At 51.6% G+C, this 14353-nt stretch overlaps 1 protein-coding gene across 1 annotated transcript in view; it reads right to left on the bottom strand.

The window, feature by feature from the left end:
• Positions 1 to 3540: 3540 nt before the first annotated feature.
• The window catches only part of TGM3 (transglutaminase 3), a 39742-nt gene continuing 28929 nt past the window's right edge, over positions 3541 to 14353 (bottom strand). The window contains exons 10-14 of the mRNA XM_059134339.1: positions 13847 to 14092; positions 10574 to 10882; positions 8640 to 8797; positions 4560 to 4693; positions 3541 to 4183 (exon numbers count right to left, since the gene is read on the bottom strand). Of these exons, the coding sequence (XP_058990322.1) occupies positions 4036 to 4183; positions 4560 to 4693; positions 8640 to 8797; positions 10574 to 10882; positions 13847 to 14092 (995 nt within the window). The 3' untranslated portion in view covers positions 3541 to 4035. The remainder of the gene's footprint in view (positions 4184 to 4559; positions 4694 to 8639; positions 8798 to 10573; positions 10883 to 13846; positions 14093 to 14353) is intronic.

Below are 14353 nucleotides of genomic sequence, written 5' to 3'. Positions count from 1 at the left end.
CACTCTGGCCAGACAGTTTCCCCAACAGAGGAGCAGAAACTGAGAAACATGTGTAAAATTCACAGTTTAGGGGCATAGACTCACTAAAAAATGTGATTGATGAGTTCCTAGAACTATAGGATGCTTCCCCTCCACCCACACCTGATCAGCACATTACTAAAGGTTATTTACAGCAGTTCATTTTACCCAGGGCATCATGTCTGGCTCTCAAGAAAAAAATTACAAGGCATACTAAAAGGCAAAAACACAGATTAAAGAGACAGAGCAAATACTGAAACCAGACTCAGATACAGCAGGGATGTTGGCATTATCAATTCAAGAATTTAAAACGACTATCATTAATATGCTAAGAGCTCTAATGGATAGAGTAGAAAGCATGCAAGAACAGGTGGACACTGTAAGCAGAGAGATGGAAAACCTAAGGGGGAAAAAAAAAAAGAAATGCAAGAGATCAAAAACACAATAACAGAAGTTAAGAATATCTTTGATGGGCTTATTAGTAGACTGGACACGGCCGAGGAGACAAGCTCTGAGCTTGAGATATCCCAGCAGAAACCTCCCAAACTGAAAAGCAAAGATTAAAAAAAAAAAAAAAAAAAAAAAAAGGCTGGGTGGGGGGAAATGCAGAACAGAATATGCAAGAACTGGGGGACAACTCCATACAATGCAACATAGATCTAATGGGAACACCAGAAAGAGAAGAGAGAAAGGAATAGAAGAAATGCCTGAAACAATAATGACTAAGAACTCCCCCAAATTTATGTCAGATCCCAAATCACAAATCCAGGAAGTGCAGAGAACACCAAACAGGATAAATGCCACAAAACCCCTACAGCTAGACATATCATTCTCAAACTATGGGAAATCAAAGACAGAGAAAAAAGTCCTGAAAGTAGTCAGAGGAGAGACAAACCCCACCTTCTCTAACCAAGAGCAAACATGAAAAAATCGCATTGGACTTCTCAGGAAGCATGCCAACAAGAAGACAGTGGAGCGAAATATTTAAAGTGTTGAGACAAAAAACTCATCAACCTTATACCCTGTGAAATGATCCTTCCAAAATGAGGAGAAATAGCGGCTTTCTCAGGCAAACTGAAACTGAGGGAATTTGTTGCCAGTAAATCTGCCTTGCAAAAAAGGTTAAATGAAGCTCATTTGAGAGAGGAAGAATGATATAGTTCAGAAACTCAGCTCTGCCTAGAGAAAGGAAAAGCATCCGAAGAGACATGAAGGTAAAGTAAAAACTTGTATTTTCTTATTGTTCACTGATCTAAAAGATAACAGCTTATTCAAAATAATAATAATAAATCTGAGTTTATATAAAATATATACATATATTATATATATACATATATTATATATATACACACACATATATATGGTATATATGTGTATGTTTACAAATAAGTGAAATGAGGAACAGTAATGATCAAGGAAAACCACAAAAAGGCAGAAAGATAGTGTGAGACCAAAAAAAGGAGCAAAGGACAAGAGGAAGAAACAGAAACAAGTAACAAATATGGTAGATATGAATCCAACTGTGTGTAATTACTTTAGATGTTAATCGTCTAAATACCCCCATTAAAAGACAGAGATGGTCAGAATGGATCAAAGAAGACTCAACTGTATTTTATTTAGAAGAAACCCACTTTAAGGATAAGGACATCTGTAGATTAGAAGTGAATGACTGGAACAAGATATACCATGCTAATCAAAAGAAAGTGGGGTAACTATTTTATATTCAGACAGCACTGATTTCAGAGCAAGGAATGTTCTGGGAGATAAAGAAGCATTCCATAATGATAAGGAGGTCCGTTCTCCAAGAAGACATGGTGGTCCTTGACGTGTATGGACAGAGGAACAGAGCGTCAAAGTACAACCTCCAACTTCAGTTCTCCCAGAAATCAATGTAGTGCTGTGACTTCGACCTGCTTTTTTTTTTTTTTTTTTCCATTGCTAAAATTCTCCAGAACCCAAATCGGGTGGAGGGCTTCTATTAGATACAACTCTTATGGGACACGTGTGCCTGGGGTTGGTTGGAAACCCCACACGGATTTTTTAATGTCACACCTTAGGAGTCTCCCTTGAGGGTGGAAATCCAAGGGCAGGGATGATGATGTGGTTGATTCTCAATCTCTCTTGAGTCCATGCCCAGCAGAGAGCCTGGCACAGGCTGGGCATTGAGGAAATGCTTGCTGATGAGGGAATTAAAATCCAGGGCAGGCCTCACGGGGATGGGAAGATAGGGAAACCTCTGTCAGAAACTAGAGTAGGTCCTTGTCCATTTCACCCTCTCCCTCCTCATTGGGAACTAGTGCAGAATCTCTTGAGGAGGAATGGACTACCCTATCTCCAGGCCGAATCCAGGGGCAAGGGCCTGGAGAGGGTGAACTTGGAGAGGGTGAACTTGGAGAGAGTGGCAGGGTTTGCAAGAAGAGACAAGTCCCTTGCTCCTTGAGGGAAACCTGCTGTGTCCAGACACCAGAGCTGGGGCGTGGAGGGTGGCGCCTCGACCCCGGGAGCACAGGTGGGCACAGCTTCCGGTGCTGACTGCCCCCGGGGAATTGTGGAGGTGGGAGGCTGAGCCTGGAACAGCTTGAGATGTAGGTGGAGAAAGAGGGAGGTGGGACCAGCCAGCTCACTCCATTTGATGGCTCAAGGAGGTATGAGCATCCCACAGGCTAGAGGACCCCATGAAAGGGAAGTGGGCCTAAACCATCGTGAAAACACTTCCAGTGTAGTTAGCTCTCATGAGGTAGGCCTCTGGAGGCTGGAACTGAGGACTGTGTTGCCCCGTCATGGAACACGCCGGGCAGAAAGCCTGCGTTTCTTTGCGCCCCAGCCACATAGAGGGCCTCAGTGGCCAAGCTGGGTCAGCACAAGTGAGATAGGGCCCTGTCATGTTCCTCCAGTTCCAGTGGAGGCAGCAGTAGGAGGGAAGGGGGGATGAAGGCGGGGGTGCGTTAGACCTGAGCTGAGCCCAGGGAGATGCTTCGAGCTGGGCCTGAGGCTGAAGCTTCCAGAAATCGAGGCACGATTGCTAAAATGGAATTCATCAGCACAAGTGACAGGAAAGGTATGGGCTCTGCTTGGGGTCATTTCAGGGGCGACAACTGAGGAGCCATCAGAATGCATGTGAAGGCAGAGAAGCTTCCGGCTGAGTTCGCAGGGCCATGGCCTCCTGGCTGTAGGAGGGGCAATGGGGCCCCAGGAGGGAGGAGCCCTGTGGGAGCAGGGGCAGGGCCTCATGGGAACCTGCTCTGCAAAAGCGTTCCAGAAAAGACTCTGACATCCTTTCTCTCCCTGACACCAGCAGCCACCCAGAGAGCGCAGGAAGCTTGCTTGGGACAAGGAGCTCCCTCTCCAGCAGCCTCATTTATGCTCAGATATCCTATTAGAAAATTGTCCTAAATTCACTTGAACGGCCTCTCTAGTTCTGCCCCGGAGCCACACAGAACAAGCCCACTCTCTTTGGACGTTGGAATGTGGGAACAAGGCCCCTTTGGGTCCTCCTTTCTCCCCAAGTACATGGCCCCCGGCCTTTCTGCTCCACCTCCTGAGGCAAAGCAGCAGTCTTGCAGAGCCTGTGCTGATTTCATTCTTTTTAACCTTTATTTTGAGTGTAAAGATGTGAGTGCCAACCATCCCCATCCCCCAACGGTGGCCCAAGGAATGGATAGGAATGTCCCATCTGCAGGCTTGGGACCAGCAAACAGTGTGGACTGTCTTCTCCCCTGTATCCATTCAGAGAGTCGCTGGGTCAGGTGCCCCTCTGTCCTGCAGGGCTGATGGGCTGGAGAGCTGAGCAGGGCCATGGGGCTCCCGCGGCATGTGCAAAAGTGAGGAAGTCCCCAGCTGGGGTGGGGCCCGTCCAGCCTGGGGGCAAGGGAGAGGGCGTAAGCCCGAGGCTGGGGGTCCAGTCCAGGCCGTCTTGGGGGTTTCCCAGGCTGGACAGCATGGGCAGGGGGCTCAAGCCACGGGTGAGCCCTGCCTGCTCCGTGTCACCCAAGTTTGTATGGGGGCCTCTTGGGCCCTTCATTCAGCCACGTCGATGGACAGCATGGCCTTGATTGCAGGGAATTTGTTGCAGGAGAAGTCAGCGAGCAGCTGCTTGGTGCCACTCCGGGTGGGCAGGATCTCAAAACGCACCCGGGACCGCTCCTTGGGGCGCAGGGTTGGCACGCTGAGTGAGGGAGGGCATGGGTTAGTGTTGGTGGGGACGTGCCCTGGCCCATGGATGAGGCGGGCCCTGTGTGGCCCTCCCATCCTGGGCTGGTGAGGGGTTTTCCTCTGGCTGCCTTCCTGGGACACAGACCCTGCAAACACTGGGGCCCTCAGCAAGGGAAGGAAGGGAGTCCCATGATCTCCCACATATGTTAAGCCCCAGGCACCAGCTCCAAGCTCTGGTGATCTCGACTTCCCAGGAGTTCCAGTCCAGCAAACCCCCAGACCAGAGGCAAATGAGCACATCCACAGGCAGGGTCCTCCCGGGGCTGTGGGGAGCCCCCCTTGGACCCTCTCCCACCATCCCACGCTGGCCCCTGAGGCCCAGGACTTACTCAATCCGGAGGCTACCCAGCAGCAGGCCGCTGCCCTCCACCATGAGCACGCAGTCTTTCACCGGCTCGTCCAGGGGGTTGGAGAAGAGCATCTGGACGTTCACGGGCTTCCGCACTCGCGCCTGGTCCAGCACCTACAGGGGGGTGGTGACCACGTCAGGGCCTGGCTGCTCAGCTCACCTGCCGCCCGGTGAGAGCCCACCTGGCTGGCCGGGCGGGTTGGGGATGGGAATACATCTGTGCAGGGGGTTCCTGGGAACCCGTTCTCATCCCCATGCTTCGGATGGGACGTCTGGGCTCAGAGGGAGACTTGGCACATTGTAGCAGCTGAGAGCACTTCAGCTTCTCTGCTGGGTTCACGGTCATCCTAGGAAGGGCAAACCCACCTCCCAGGATAGTGGAGCTCCATATGGGCTGCTCAGTGGGCTGGGGACTATTTCATTCTGAACTTAGTACTTTCCTTGAGGCTCCTATTCATGGGTCCTGTGTCTCCCCTTTTAGCCTAGAAGCGCCCTCCCTGGGAGGCCAGAGCCTGCTCAGACATACCCGCCCCCACCAACCATGTCCTCAGAGCTTCACGCTCTTCTCCACAGGACACGGCACTGGGCTTCCACCTCAACTCAGGCCCCTCTCCTCTGAGGACACACCAGTCTATGGATGTCCTTTGAAAGTTCTGGAGCCCAGAGCTTCCCTGTGTGCCGTGTGTGGTGTGGGCAGGGCTCCCGCATCCCACTGTCCTTGGTCAGAGGCCAGAGAAGCCTTGGTTTCCCATCGGAAAAGCCACCTGGACTATTGGTTTGCTGTTGAAGAGAAAGCTGTGTTTCTGCCAAGAAACAGCCATGACTGAGTGGAGACGTCATCTCTCTAGGCCTCAGCTCCCTCATCTGATAAAGAGGGCTAATCGTCCTTCCCCGCCTTGCACAGAGAGAACCAAATGAGATCATGCATGCAGAAAAGAACGTCTGGGAAAAAGAACATGAAATTGTGTGGCTGCGGGATTCCTTTTCTCCTTCTTACCATGTGACAGCAATAAAGCTTCAGTTCAGATAAACTCAACAACCGAGGCCTCTCTAGTTCCAGAGCCTTCTCTCTTCTTACCAGGCCCTGGGTTATCTGCCAATACTTGGCGCCTACCATGATCTCTACAGTAATTCTTCCCATGGAACTCACTTACGGCCGTGACGTGCTGTACAACGGGACACATAATTTTACGCCATTGGAATACAACGTGACTACATCACCACTGCCATATTTTTCATGTTGATATTCAGTTTGAGATTTTCATGTATTTGTTTTTCTTTCATTATTGCTGCTTACCACCCTGGCCTGTTAACCCAAATCTGTTTATACTCCCAAAAGAGACTACAAGAGGCACCAGAAATCTGTGTCTCAGCATCAGTGGTTCATGGGCCAAGGTGAGGGACATCACTCTTTGGAACAAGGTTCAGATTTCATGATCTGATTCCACAATGGAATGTCCTTAATGTCTGTTGCCGATCAGTGCCTGATAAGATCATGGGATTTCACCAAAACTGTTATCTTTTCATAGAGATTACCCTCATGAGTTTAAAAATCTGTGCCTTGCTCCAAGTGAGCTAAGCATCGATTTTTTCATCAAGACAAGAATATGTTGATGCTCTGAAGGCTGAGGTAAAGATGAGGTTGTTTTAGGACGAAATACACACAAAGATGTCCAAAATAAGAATGATCAGATGCCCCCCCCCCTTTTTTTAGAGGGCAGGAGAGGGGCAGAGGGTGAGAGAGAGAGAGATCATCTTAAGCAGGTTCCACACCCAGCGAGAAGCCCAGTCTCACAGTCCTGAGATTGTGACCTGAGTCAAAATCAAGAGTCAGATGCTTTCCCGACTAAACCACCCAGGCGCCCTCAGATGCCTTTTTAAAAGATTAAGTAAGAAAGTTCTCAGTGGCACCTTTTCAGCCTGTTTATATTCTAATCTCCTTTCTAAAGATATTCTTTAAAGACAGAGCTGACTTGATATGGAAATCTGAAAGATGCAGAGCCAAAGTGTTGAATAAAAGATAAAGCTATAAGAATGTTTGAGGATAAAGGAGAATAAGCAAGGGGAAACTACCTTCCTTTAAACACGGATCATTTTAGCATGGAATCTTTTCCTAACTGAACTGGCTGCTACCTGATGTCACCTCCCACCCTCAGCAGGGGCATCAGCCCTCAGCTGTTCATCGTGTCTGCTGGGACAAGGCACAGTCGTTGGAAATGTCTTGGGAAGCAGGAGAGGCTTCAGCACACAGAGGACAAGTGTGGACTGACAATGAAGTTTCTTGTGAGTGGGGCAGAGCGCCGACCTGGAGTGCTCGGCTCCAGTCCTGGTTATTTTACAAATTCTGATTAGTTTCCAACCTATTGTACCAGGGATGGCAGTGATGGGCCCAGAACAGGACAGCACCTCCCCTGGTGGAGTTGACAGTCTGCAGGAGACTGAGACCAAACAAGTACACAAATAAAGAAATGTCTGACTTCAACTAGAACAAAGTGAGAGGACAGAAAGCTCTCAAGGTTGTGTAACTAGGGACCACGCTTAATTTAGAGGGGCAGGGAGGGGGCACATAAGGGAAAGACTTCTCTGAGGGCAGGACACCTGCAAGGGAAGTATTTTATTATCCCCATAACAGTGCTGGGGCGCCTGAGACACAGAGATCAAGGGTTACTCAGCGTGGCTGTTGATTCATGGTGGTGATTCAATGGCTGAACTCCTGCCCCTCTCTGCTTTCCCCCAAACTGCCTGTCCAGTCACTAGCTCCCCCTCTGAGGTGGGAGACTGATCTGCATTTGGAAGGACGGTCCGCACCAACCAGAAGAAGGAAAAGAGCTCAGTCACAGACTGGCTGCATGGGAGTGCGTGCCTTTGGTCTCTGCCCTCTGAGGTCAGAAATCCCTGCAGCTAGGGTGCAGCTTAGGGAGGAGTAAGACCAAGGAGGCCACAATTACCTGGCTTCTCTAGAAATCTGGGCTTGCAATGCTGGTGGCATTGTGATGGGACAGAAAAGGCAAGCATTGTCTAGGCAGCTGGGGCAGATGGTAGAGACACAATAGATGTGGGTGGAACTGACCCATAAGCCTCTCTGTAACTTCACGGGAATATCCGTCTCCTCTGCCCATCTGTCTGCCTGCCCTGCCCGCCAGCCCCTCACCCCTCAGATCCATGCTGTCTGCCTCTGGTATCCTCTGCCCTGGGCTGGGGGAGAAGGAAAGGGTGGGTAAGTCCCAGGTAGGCTAGACAGGAAGGGATGGGCTCGGAGTCAGTCCAAGTACTGGCCTAGTGTTGAGAAGGGACAGAGCGGTCCTAGGTGCACCTGCAAGCCTCCTCCAGAAGCTCCCAAACCCAACCCACAGCTGGGCTCCTAGGAAGGACCTGGGAGCCAAGTCACAGCCAAAAACAAGCCTTAAAAGCAGAGGCAGAGACATCCTCATCCTCAACCACTGGGAAGATGCTCTTGCTGACTGTGGACACACCCAGACACCTGGAAAGGGCCCTGGGCTGGGAGTCCCTGGCTCTGGCAGCAATGGCAGTTCCCCTCTCTTCTCTGGGCCTCAGTTCATTCATGTGTGAAGTGGCAGGGTATGGGAGCATGAAAGTAGGCTCCTAAGAGTCCATGATTCTGTAACTCTGGCATCTTGAATATGGAGAGTTGCAAGCGAGGGGCGCCCCATTCTGATACACTCCACCAACATGGTCCGGGGCTGGGCTGTGGGATCCCCCTGGGCAGGACCCTCCCCTTGTGACTCTTTGTCATTCCTGAGCCTGGCAGAGCCTAGAACACAGCAGGTGCTCAGAGCTGAGTGGGTGAGGGAGCTGAGGAGTCCCTCCAGCTGCTTCTCAGAGGGTGCCCCCAGTGCCTTGGGACCAGAACCAAAAAAGCCCATGAGCAAATGTGCCTATTTATCACAAGGAACAAGGATGCCGGTCTGAGCAGGAGCTCTGGCCCATCCGTGTGGCAGAGGCAGGACCCAAGCTAGGCCAAGTTCCCTAGCTTCCTTGTGGCTCAGGGGTGCCGGCAGGGCTGGGTTGGCTGGGTGGGTACCCCTTCACCCGCTTTTACCTCCAGGGTCAGGCTGGGGTTGTCCAGGATGATGTCCCTTTCTACCAACACCTCAGCCTCGTCAGGCACCTGGCACACAGCTGTGGTCCGGATCATGTTATCTGCCTTCAGGTACTTCTCATACTGAGCATATGTAATCTTCACAGGGTGCTGTATTTCTAGAAGGAGATGCCAAGGAGGCAGAGTGAGAGGGAGGGGGGTTGATTTCTGAAAACATCAGAGCTAATGCCAAGCCAAGGTGGTGGGGAGCTGGCCAGGAAGGTCTGCAGTCCTGGGCTTGACTGAGCCCTTCCTGCCTGGCTCTGTGGGAAACATGCCCCCGTTCTGGGCACCCGGCAGAGCAGAAGCTGGGGAGGCACCGGGCCTCTGACTGGCTGGGCAGCTTCCCAGGAGAATGGGCTGGTAGGGACTGAAGCTTCCTCCCATTCTAGAAAATGTCAGAGGGCAGGACATGCTACCCGATTGCCTAATGATGACAACAAATAATAACTAGGAAGGGAAGCCAGGGATTGGCTCTGGACGTGCTCAGGATCCTCCCAGGTCGACTAATCTCCTGGGATTCTGTTGTGACAGCATCCTGAGCCACCTCCCCACCGCTGGTCGCTCCTGCTTCCCAGTCACCCCCACGCACGCGGCAGCTGTGGCGTCAGAACCATGCCCCCCACCCCCTCGCCAACACCACGCTCCCCCTTTTCCCTGTCACTTCAGAAATTTTCCGTGGCTCCTTGCTGCCTCAGAAATAAAGTTCAGAGTCCTCAGTCTGGCCCTGCATCACTGAAACCTTACTCACCTCTCCCTTGAAAGAGTCCTCGGTGTTTCCCGTCAATCCTCTGAGAGCACAGGCCTATGGTCACCTGCGCGCTTGGACATACACGGTTCCCTCGAGTGGAAATGCCTTCCCCTGGCTTCTGTCCTTTTGCCTGGCTCCTCCTAAGCCTCAGGCCCCCTCTCCCTCCTCTGTGGTCCAGGTCACTCCCATCTCTCTCTCTCAGTGGTCACGCTGGGTGACCTGGGGTGCCCTGGTACTAAGAGGTTCATATACTGAAGAGGAAGCTATCTCTGCTGCTGGCACCAGAGGAATTAGCCTAGCCTGTGCTGAATGGGCAGATGAACGCAGAGAATGAATTTTTTAAAAAACTTTTTAACCATTTTCCTCTTGTGAACTAGTTTTGGCCTGCAAAAATAGCTCTTCCCTTGGGCTCTGACAGTAGCTGGGAGCCTGGCGGTTGCTTCTGGTGTGGGGCAGATTTCTGCTAAAATTCTGCCAGCAGCCAGGTTTGCTAGGGATGCTGCCTTCTGGCAGGTGTAAAGCATCTCCGTTTCCCTACAGACAGAGCTCTTTCAAAATGGGCTGTATGATTAATCGGTTTTTATTTATGTGAAGCAAATAGCCACCCCACCCTTATTAATCTGCTTTGTAAGGCTCAACTTTTCATAACAGCTTGGAGGATTTTGCCAATGTGAGCACACCTGCCCGCAAATTCTCCCAGAGCACCAGCCCTTTGCTGCTCCGCCTTGCTCTCTTCCCAGCAGCCGCCAGTCTCCATTCCTCCCACATTCTCAGGCATCCCTGCCCTCGGGAATCAGGAGACTCCCCACCTGGCAGCTATGTGGGGAGGAACACTGGACGAGGGTTTAAGACCCTGCTGTATGTTGCAACCCTCCCGGGGTCAAACCTGAAAAGTAATGCATTGTGGGGTGGGGGTGGCAGGTGGCAGGGGTGGCAGGTGGCAGGGGTGGCAGGTGGCAGGGGGTGGCAGGTGGCAGGTGGCAGGGGTGGTATAAATAGACTGTAGAAGGTGGGGGGTGGGCCTGGATTTTGCAGTAGGAATCCCAGGACCAAGACCCCCGTATTGCCCCTTACTCTCCAACCCCAGAAGGCCATCAGCGACCCTGGGTGCGTGGTGTCCCCCCAAAGCCACAGGACGAGTTACCTTCTTTGGGATCCAGGGATATTGTGACGGAGTCCTTCCACACCTCGTGCACCAGCGTGCCGTTGTAGACGATGGTCCAGGCCGTCATGTTCACGGTCACTGTCTTCATGTCGCTTGTCAGGTTTTTGAGCAACAGGGCCAGGTTGACCTCTTTGCCCACCTCCAAAATGCCAATTACCTTGAACTTCCCTGAGATGCTGGGCTCCCTTTCCTCTCGTGCCAAGGGTCTCGCAGAGGTGGCACCAAAGGATGCATGGGGTTTGAGTTTCCCCAAGGCCTTTTCAAACACTTGTCTCTCCTGGCTGGAACCTGCACGATGGGGAAAGAGGGAAGCATCTCAGGGAAGGGGTAGAAGCCTTGTAGGCTCTGAGAGGATTCTGATCCAAGCAAGTCTCCCCGCTCTCCGGGTCTCTCCATTTCATCCTCCTTAACGTGAGGCTCACTGACCAGGTGGTCTGTGTGCTTTGCTGGTCAGCTCCGCGTTTCCAAACCAGTGTAGGGAACGCTTTATCCGAACCTGCACAAAATAACCGTATGGTCTGATATTTGGCTCAGGCTAACTAGATTGGTTTCTCCTCCCTTTTCTTCGTTTCCTGTATTTCTTTATATTTGGAGAAAAGGTCCCTTGTGAGAACAAACAGCTCCTTTAGAACCAAGTAACAAAAACGAGTCTAAAAAGGGTAGAATGAGTTCTTAAGCAAAAAAGCAAAAAAAAAAAAAAAAAAAGTTATGATTTAGAATTGGCTTCATCCAAAGAATTTGTTTCCAAACCACGTTCCCATGTTATTCTGCTTTGTTTCTAAAGATGCTTCTGAGGTCAAAGAGGGGCGCTTCTGCCCTTGTGAAAACAAAACAAAACAAAACAAAAAACAATTCCCCATGGCTGGTTTGGTTCCGAGTTACGACTGGTTTAAGTTGTTGAGAGACTTCAGGTTTTAAAAACACAAAGGACGGATTTTCTGACTCTGACTCAGATTGTGAGCGCTGTGTAATATGATGGTATAAACGGCCCCCAGAGCGTGGCCACGGTGTACCCTCAAAGTCAACCGTGATGGCCTTTTCCCTAAGTTCCATGTAACAAGTGGCCAAGACCTCAGAGGGCAACTCATCCAAACCCATCACATTAGAAGTAAGGTCCTAAGGATGAGAAGCGACTGGTTCAAGCAACTGGTCTAATCTTGGGGTTAGAGAGGCAGAGAGGGGGCAGTCCCCAGGTGACTACACCCATAGTCCAAGACCCCCCCACCCAACATCCTGCTGAAAAGGAGGCAGGCAGCCCGATTACCCGAGCTGATAGCTCCTGGTGGGTTGGGTTCTTTCTGGTGCCTTCCCATCCTGCAGTCGAGTTGTAAGTCCACACCCAGGGCTGATGTATGTGCGGGGAGCTGAGCCTTCTGTGCCCAGGAGACCTCAAAGCAGGCGTGTTTGCACAACGAGGTTCAGAGCCCAGATACCTATATAGGTCACCTGATGGGCTTACTCAAGACTAAGCTTCCTGCTACTGTTTTCTCCTTTGGTGTTGCCATTGCACAAACGCTTAGCAACCCGTTTTATGAGCTTTTCCTCCCTGGGGCCCTTGCAGACAAGCTGGCATCATTAGGTAAGGAGAACGGGGCAACAACTGGCAGTGTGACCAGCTCTGCTGTCACGCAGAGAGAGGCTGGGGCATTGCCAAGATTCCTGCTGGGACTCACCCCCAACCTGACCATGGCCTGGTCTCTCTCTGCAGCTTTGGAGGTTTGGCTGGGACAGACATAGCCCTTCAATAGGCACAATCAAGGTATGACGGTAAGGGAAGGAACCCCAAAGGACATACATCCAAGTAAGCAGTGCACTTCAAAAGGACCTCAGAGGGTCATTATTCCAGTGATGCTGTAGATGTCCAAGTTGATAAGCATCACCTCTGTACACCAGCTCATTTAAATCCTACTGAAGATGGGCACTGCTAGTTTCATTTTATGGGTGAAAAATCAAGGGATCCGAGATCCTAAGACTCCTGCTTGGGGTCTCCTGGTGATCAATGTGGGACTGGAGTTGACCTCCAGCCCCTGATTATTTGTTCCCTGGCCCCTACACTTGTTTCTCCATTGTGACAGTGTTGAAAATACTTCTACATATGTGAGCTCAGGGAGGGGGGCAGGGGGGAGCAGAGGCCTCATCTGCCATGTCCCTTGTTACCTCCCTGGAGCTGGCATGGAGTGGGCACTTGGGTAAGTCTCAGTGCGTGAGAGAAGGGCTGTCTGACCCTAGCCATGGAATGGCCTGCAGAGGCAGACTGAGGACCACACCAAGGCCATTAATGTCATGACCTTAGGCCTGTGCCTCTAAGTGTCCACAGGTAACACCACCTGGAGGGGTCATCCACTTGAACCTGGAGTCAGACCCCATTTCCTAGCTCTCCACCTTCTCTCTTTGGTGAACTGGGACTGATACCACTAGCCAGCAGCAGTGAGAGTTTGGGGGTTCACTTTAGGGTGTGCTCTGGGTGCCTTTAGGAGAGCACTTTGCTTGACCCCTCAGAACCTATAATCTATGAGATCAACCAAAGAGTCTCTTTCCAAACACACCAGAAAGAGAGAGACGGGACCTGTTACAGAGGGACTGGCTGGCTAGAGCCAGTGTTCATCTACTCTTGGCTGTTTCTACAGATGAACGTCACTTAGAGAGTCCCCAGCGAGACAGGCTGCTGACTCTGAGGGCAACTTCCAAACTAAGGTAGCTAATGGGATTTGCAGAGAGGCAACTTTGTAGAAACGAGACTTCCTGGTGACTCATACGGGTGTTTCAGGCTTCTTGGGGGGCCTCTGATGCATACGCAGCAGAGACCCACATTTTCAGGGTCTTTGTCCTCTTCTTTGCTCAGTTAGTGTTTCCTGCCTGTGTTTCTTGGAGGCTTGGAGAGCAGACTGCTTGAGAGATTTCTCCTAGAGCCCTGGGCAGCCTGGGGGTGAGGGTGGGGGTTCTCCTTGTGATGTCCAATCACAGGGCTGTCACCCCAGTTGTGGGAAAGGGACACAGCTGGAGAAGAGCTGGGCTGACAGCTGCTGGGCCCCATCACAGAATTCTACCAGCACCGCATCTGCTGTGACAGGTCTGTCCCCACTGGAAATAGTCCGCAGACCTGTGAGTTGGGTGCCAGGGAGCCCTCCTACCACTCAGGCAGAATGCTCTGAGAACACAGGAGGAGTACGAGGGATTTTCCCTTCTCCACCCTGAAAGCTGTGTCCCCACCATCGAGCCCCGGCCGCACGGCCCCACCAGAGCCCTTCCTACCTTCCGGATACTTGTACTTCTCGGTGATGTCCATGCGAGAGTTGCTGCCCACTGCCTTGGTGCTGATGTACCTGCCAATGCTGTGGGTGTCCGAGGCATTCTGCTTCTGGGTGCTGTTGTAGGCATCGTAGATCCAGGTGATGCGGTCGGCGTTCACCTCCGCAAAGACGAAGGGCATGTCGAAGTCCAGGTTCACATCACCCTCTCGGACAGCAACAACGGAAGCTGGGCCGCACTGGAACACCCCTGGTGGTGAGGAGCAGAGACCACATGCAAGCCAAAGCCAGGGGCCGCAGCCCCCTCCGGGACCTGTCCCTCCAAGCGACACCACCCAGCCCTGTCCTGCCCTCCGCTGGCGTGTGGTGGATGCTGACCTGTTGCCCTTGGGCTGTCTCCTTCCTACCGCTTGTGCTCATGGCTGCCTCTTTTCTACCTCTGCAAATCATCCTTCCCAACTCCTGGAAGAATTTCTTACACCCAACCCATAGGAATTTTGCTCCTCTGAGC

The sequence above is a fragment of the Mustela lutreola genome, chromosome 9 (assembly GCF_030435805.1).
Source record: "Mustela lutreola isolate mMusLut2 chromosome 9, mMusLut2.pri, whole genome shotgun sequence".
Taxonomy (NCBI): domain Eukaryota; kingdom Metazoa; phylum Chordata; class Mammalia; order Carnivora; family Mustelidae; genus Mustela; species Mustela lutreola.
This window is presented reverse-complemented; position numbering and strand designations above follow the sequence as displayed.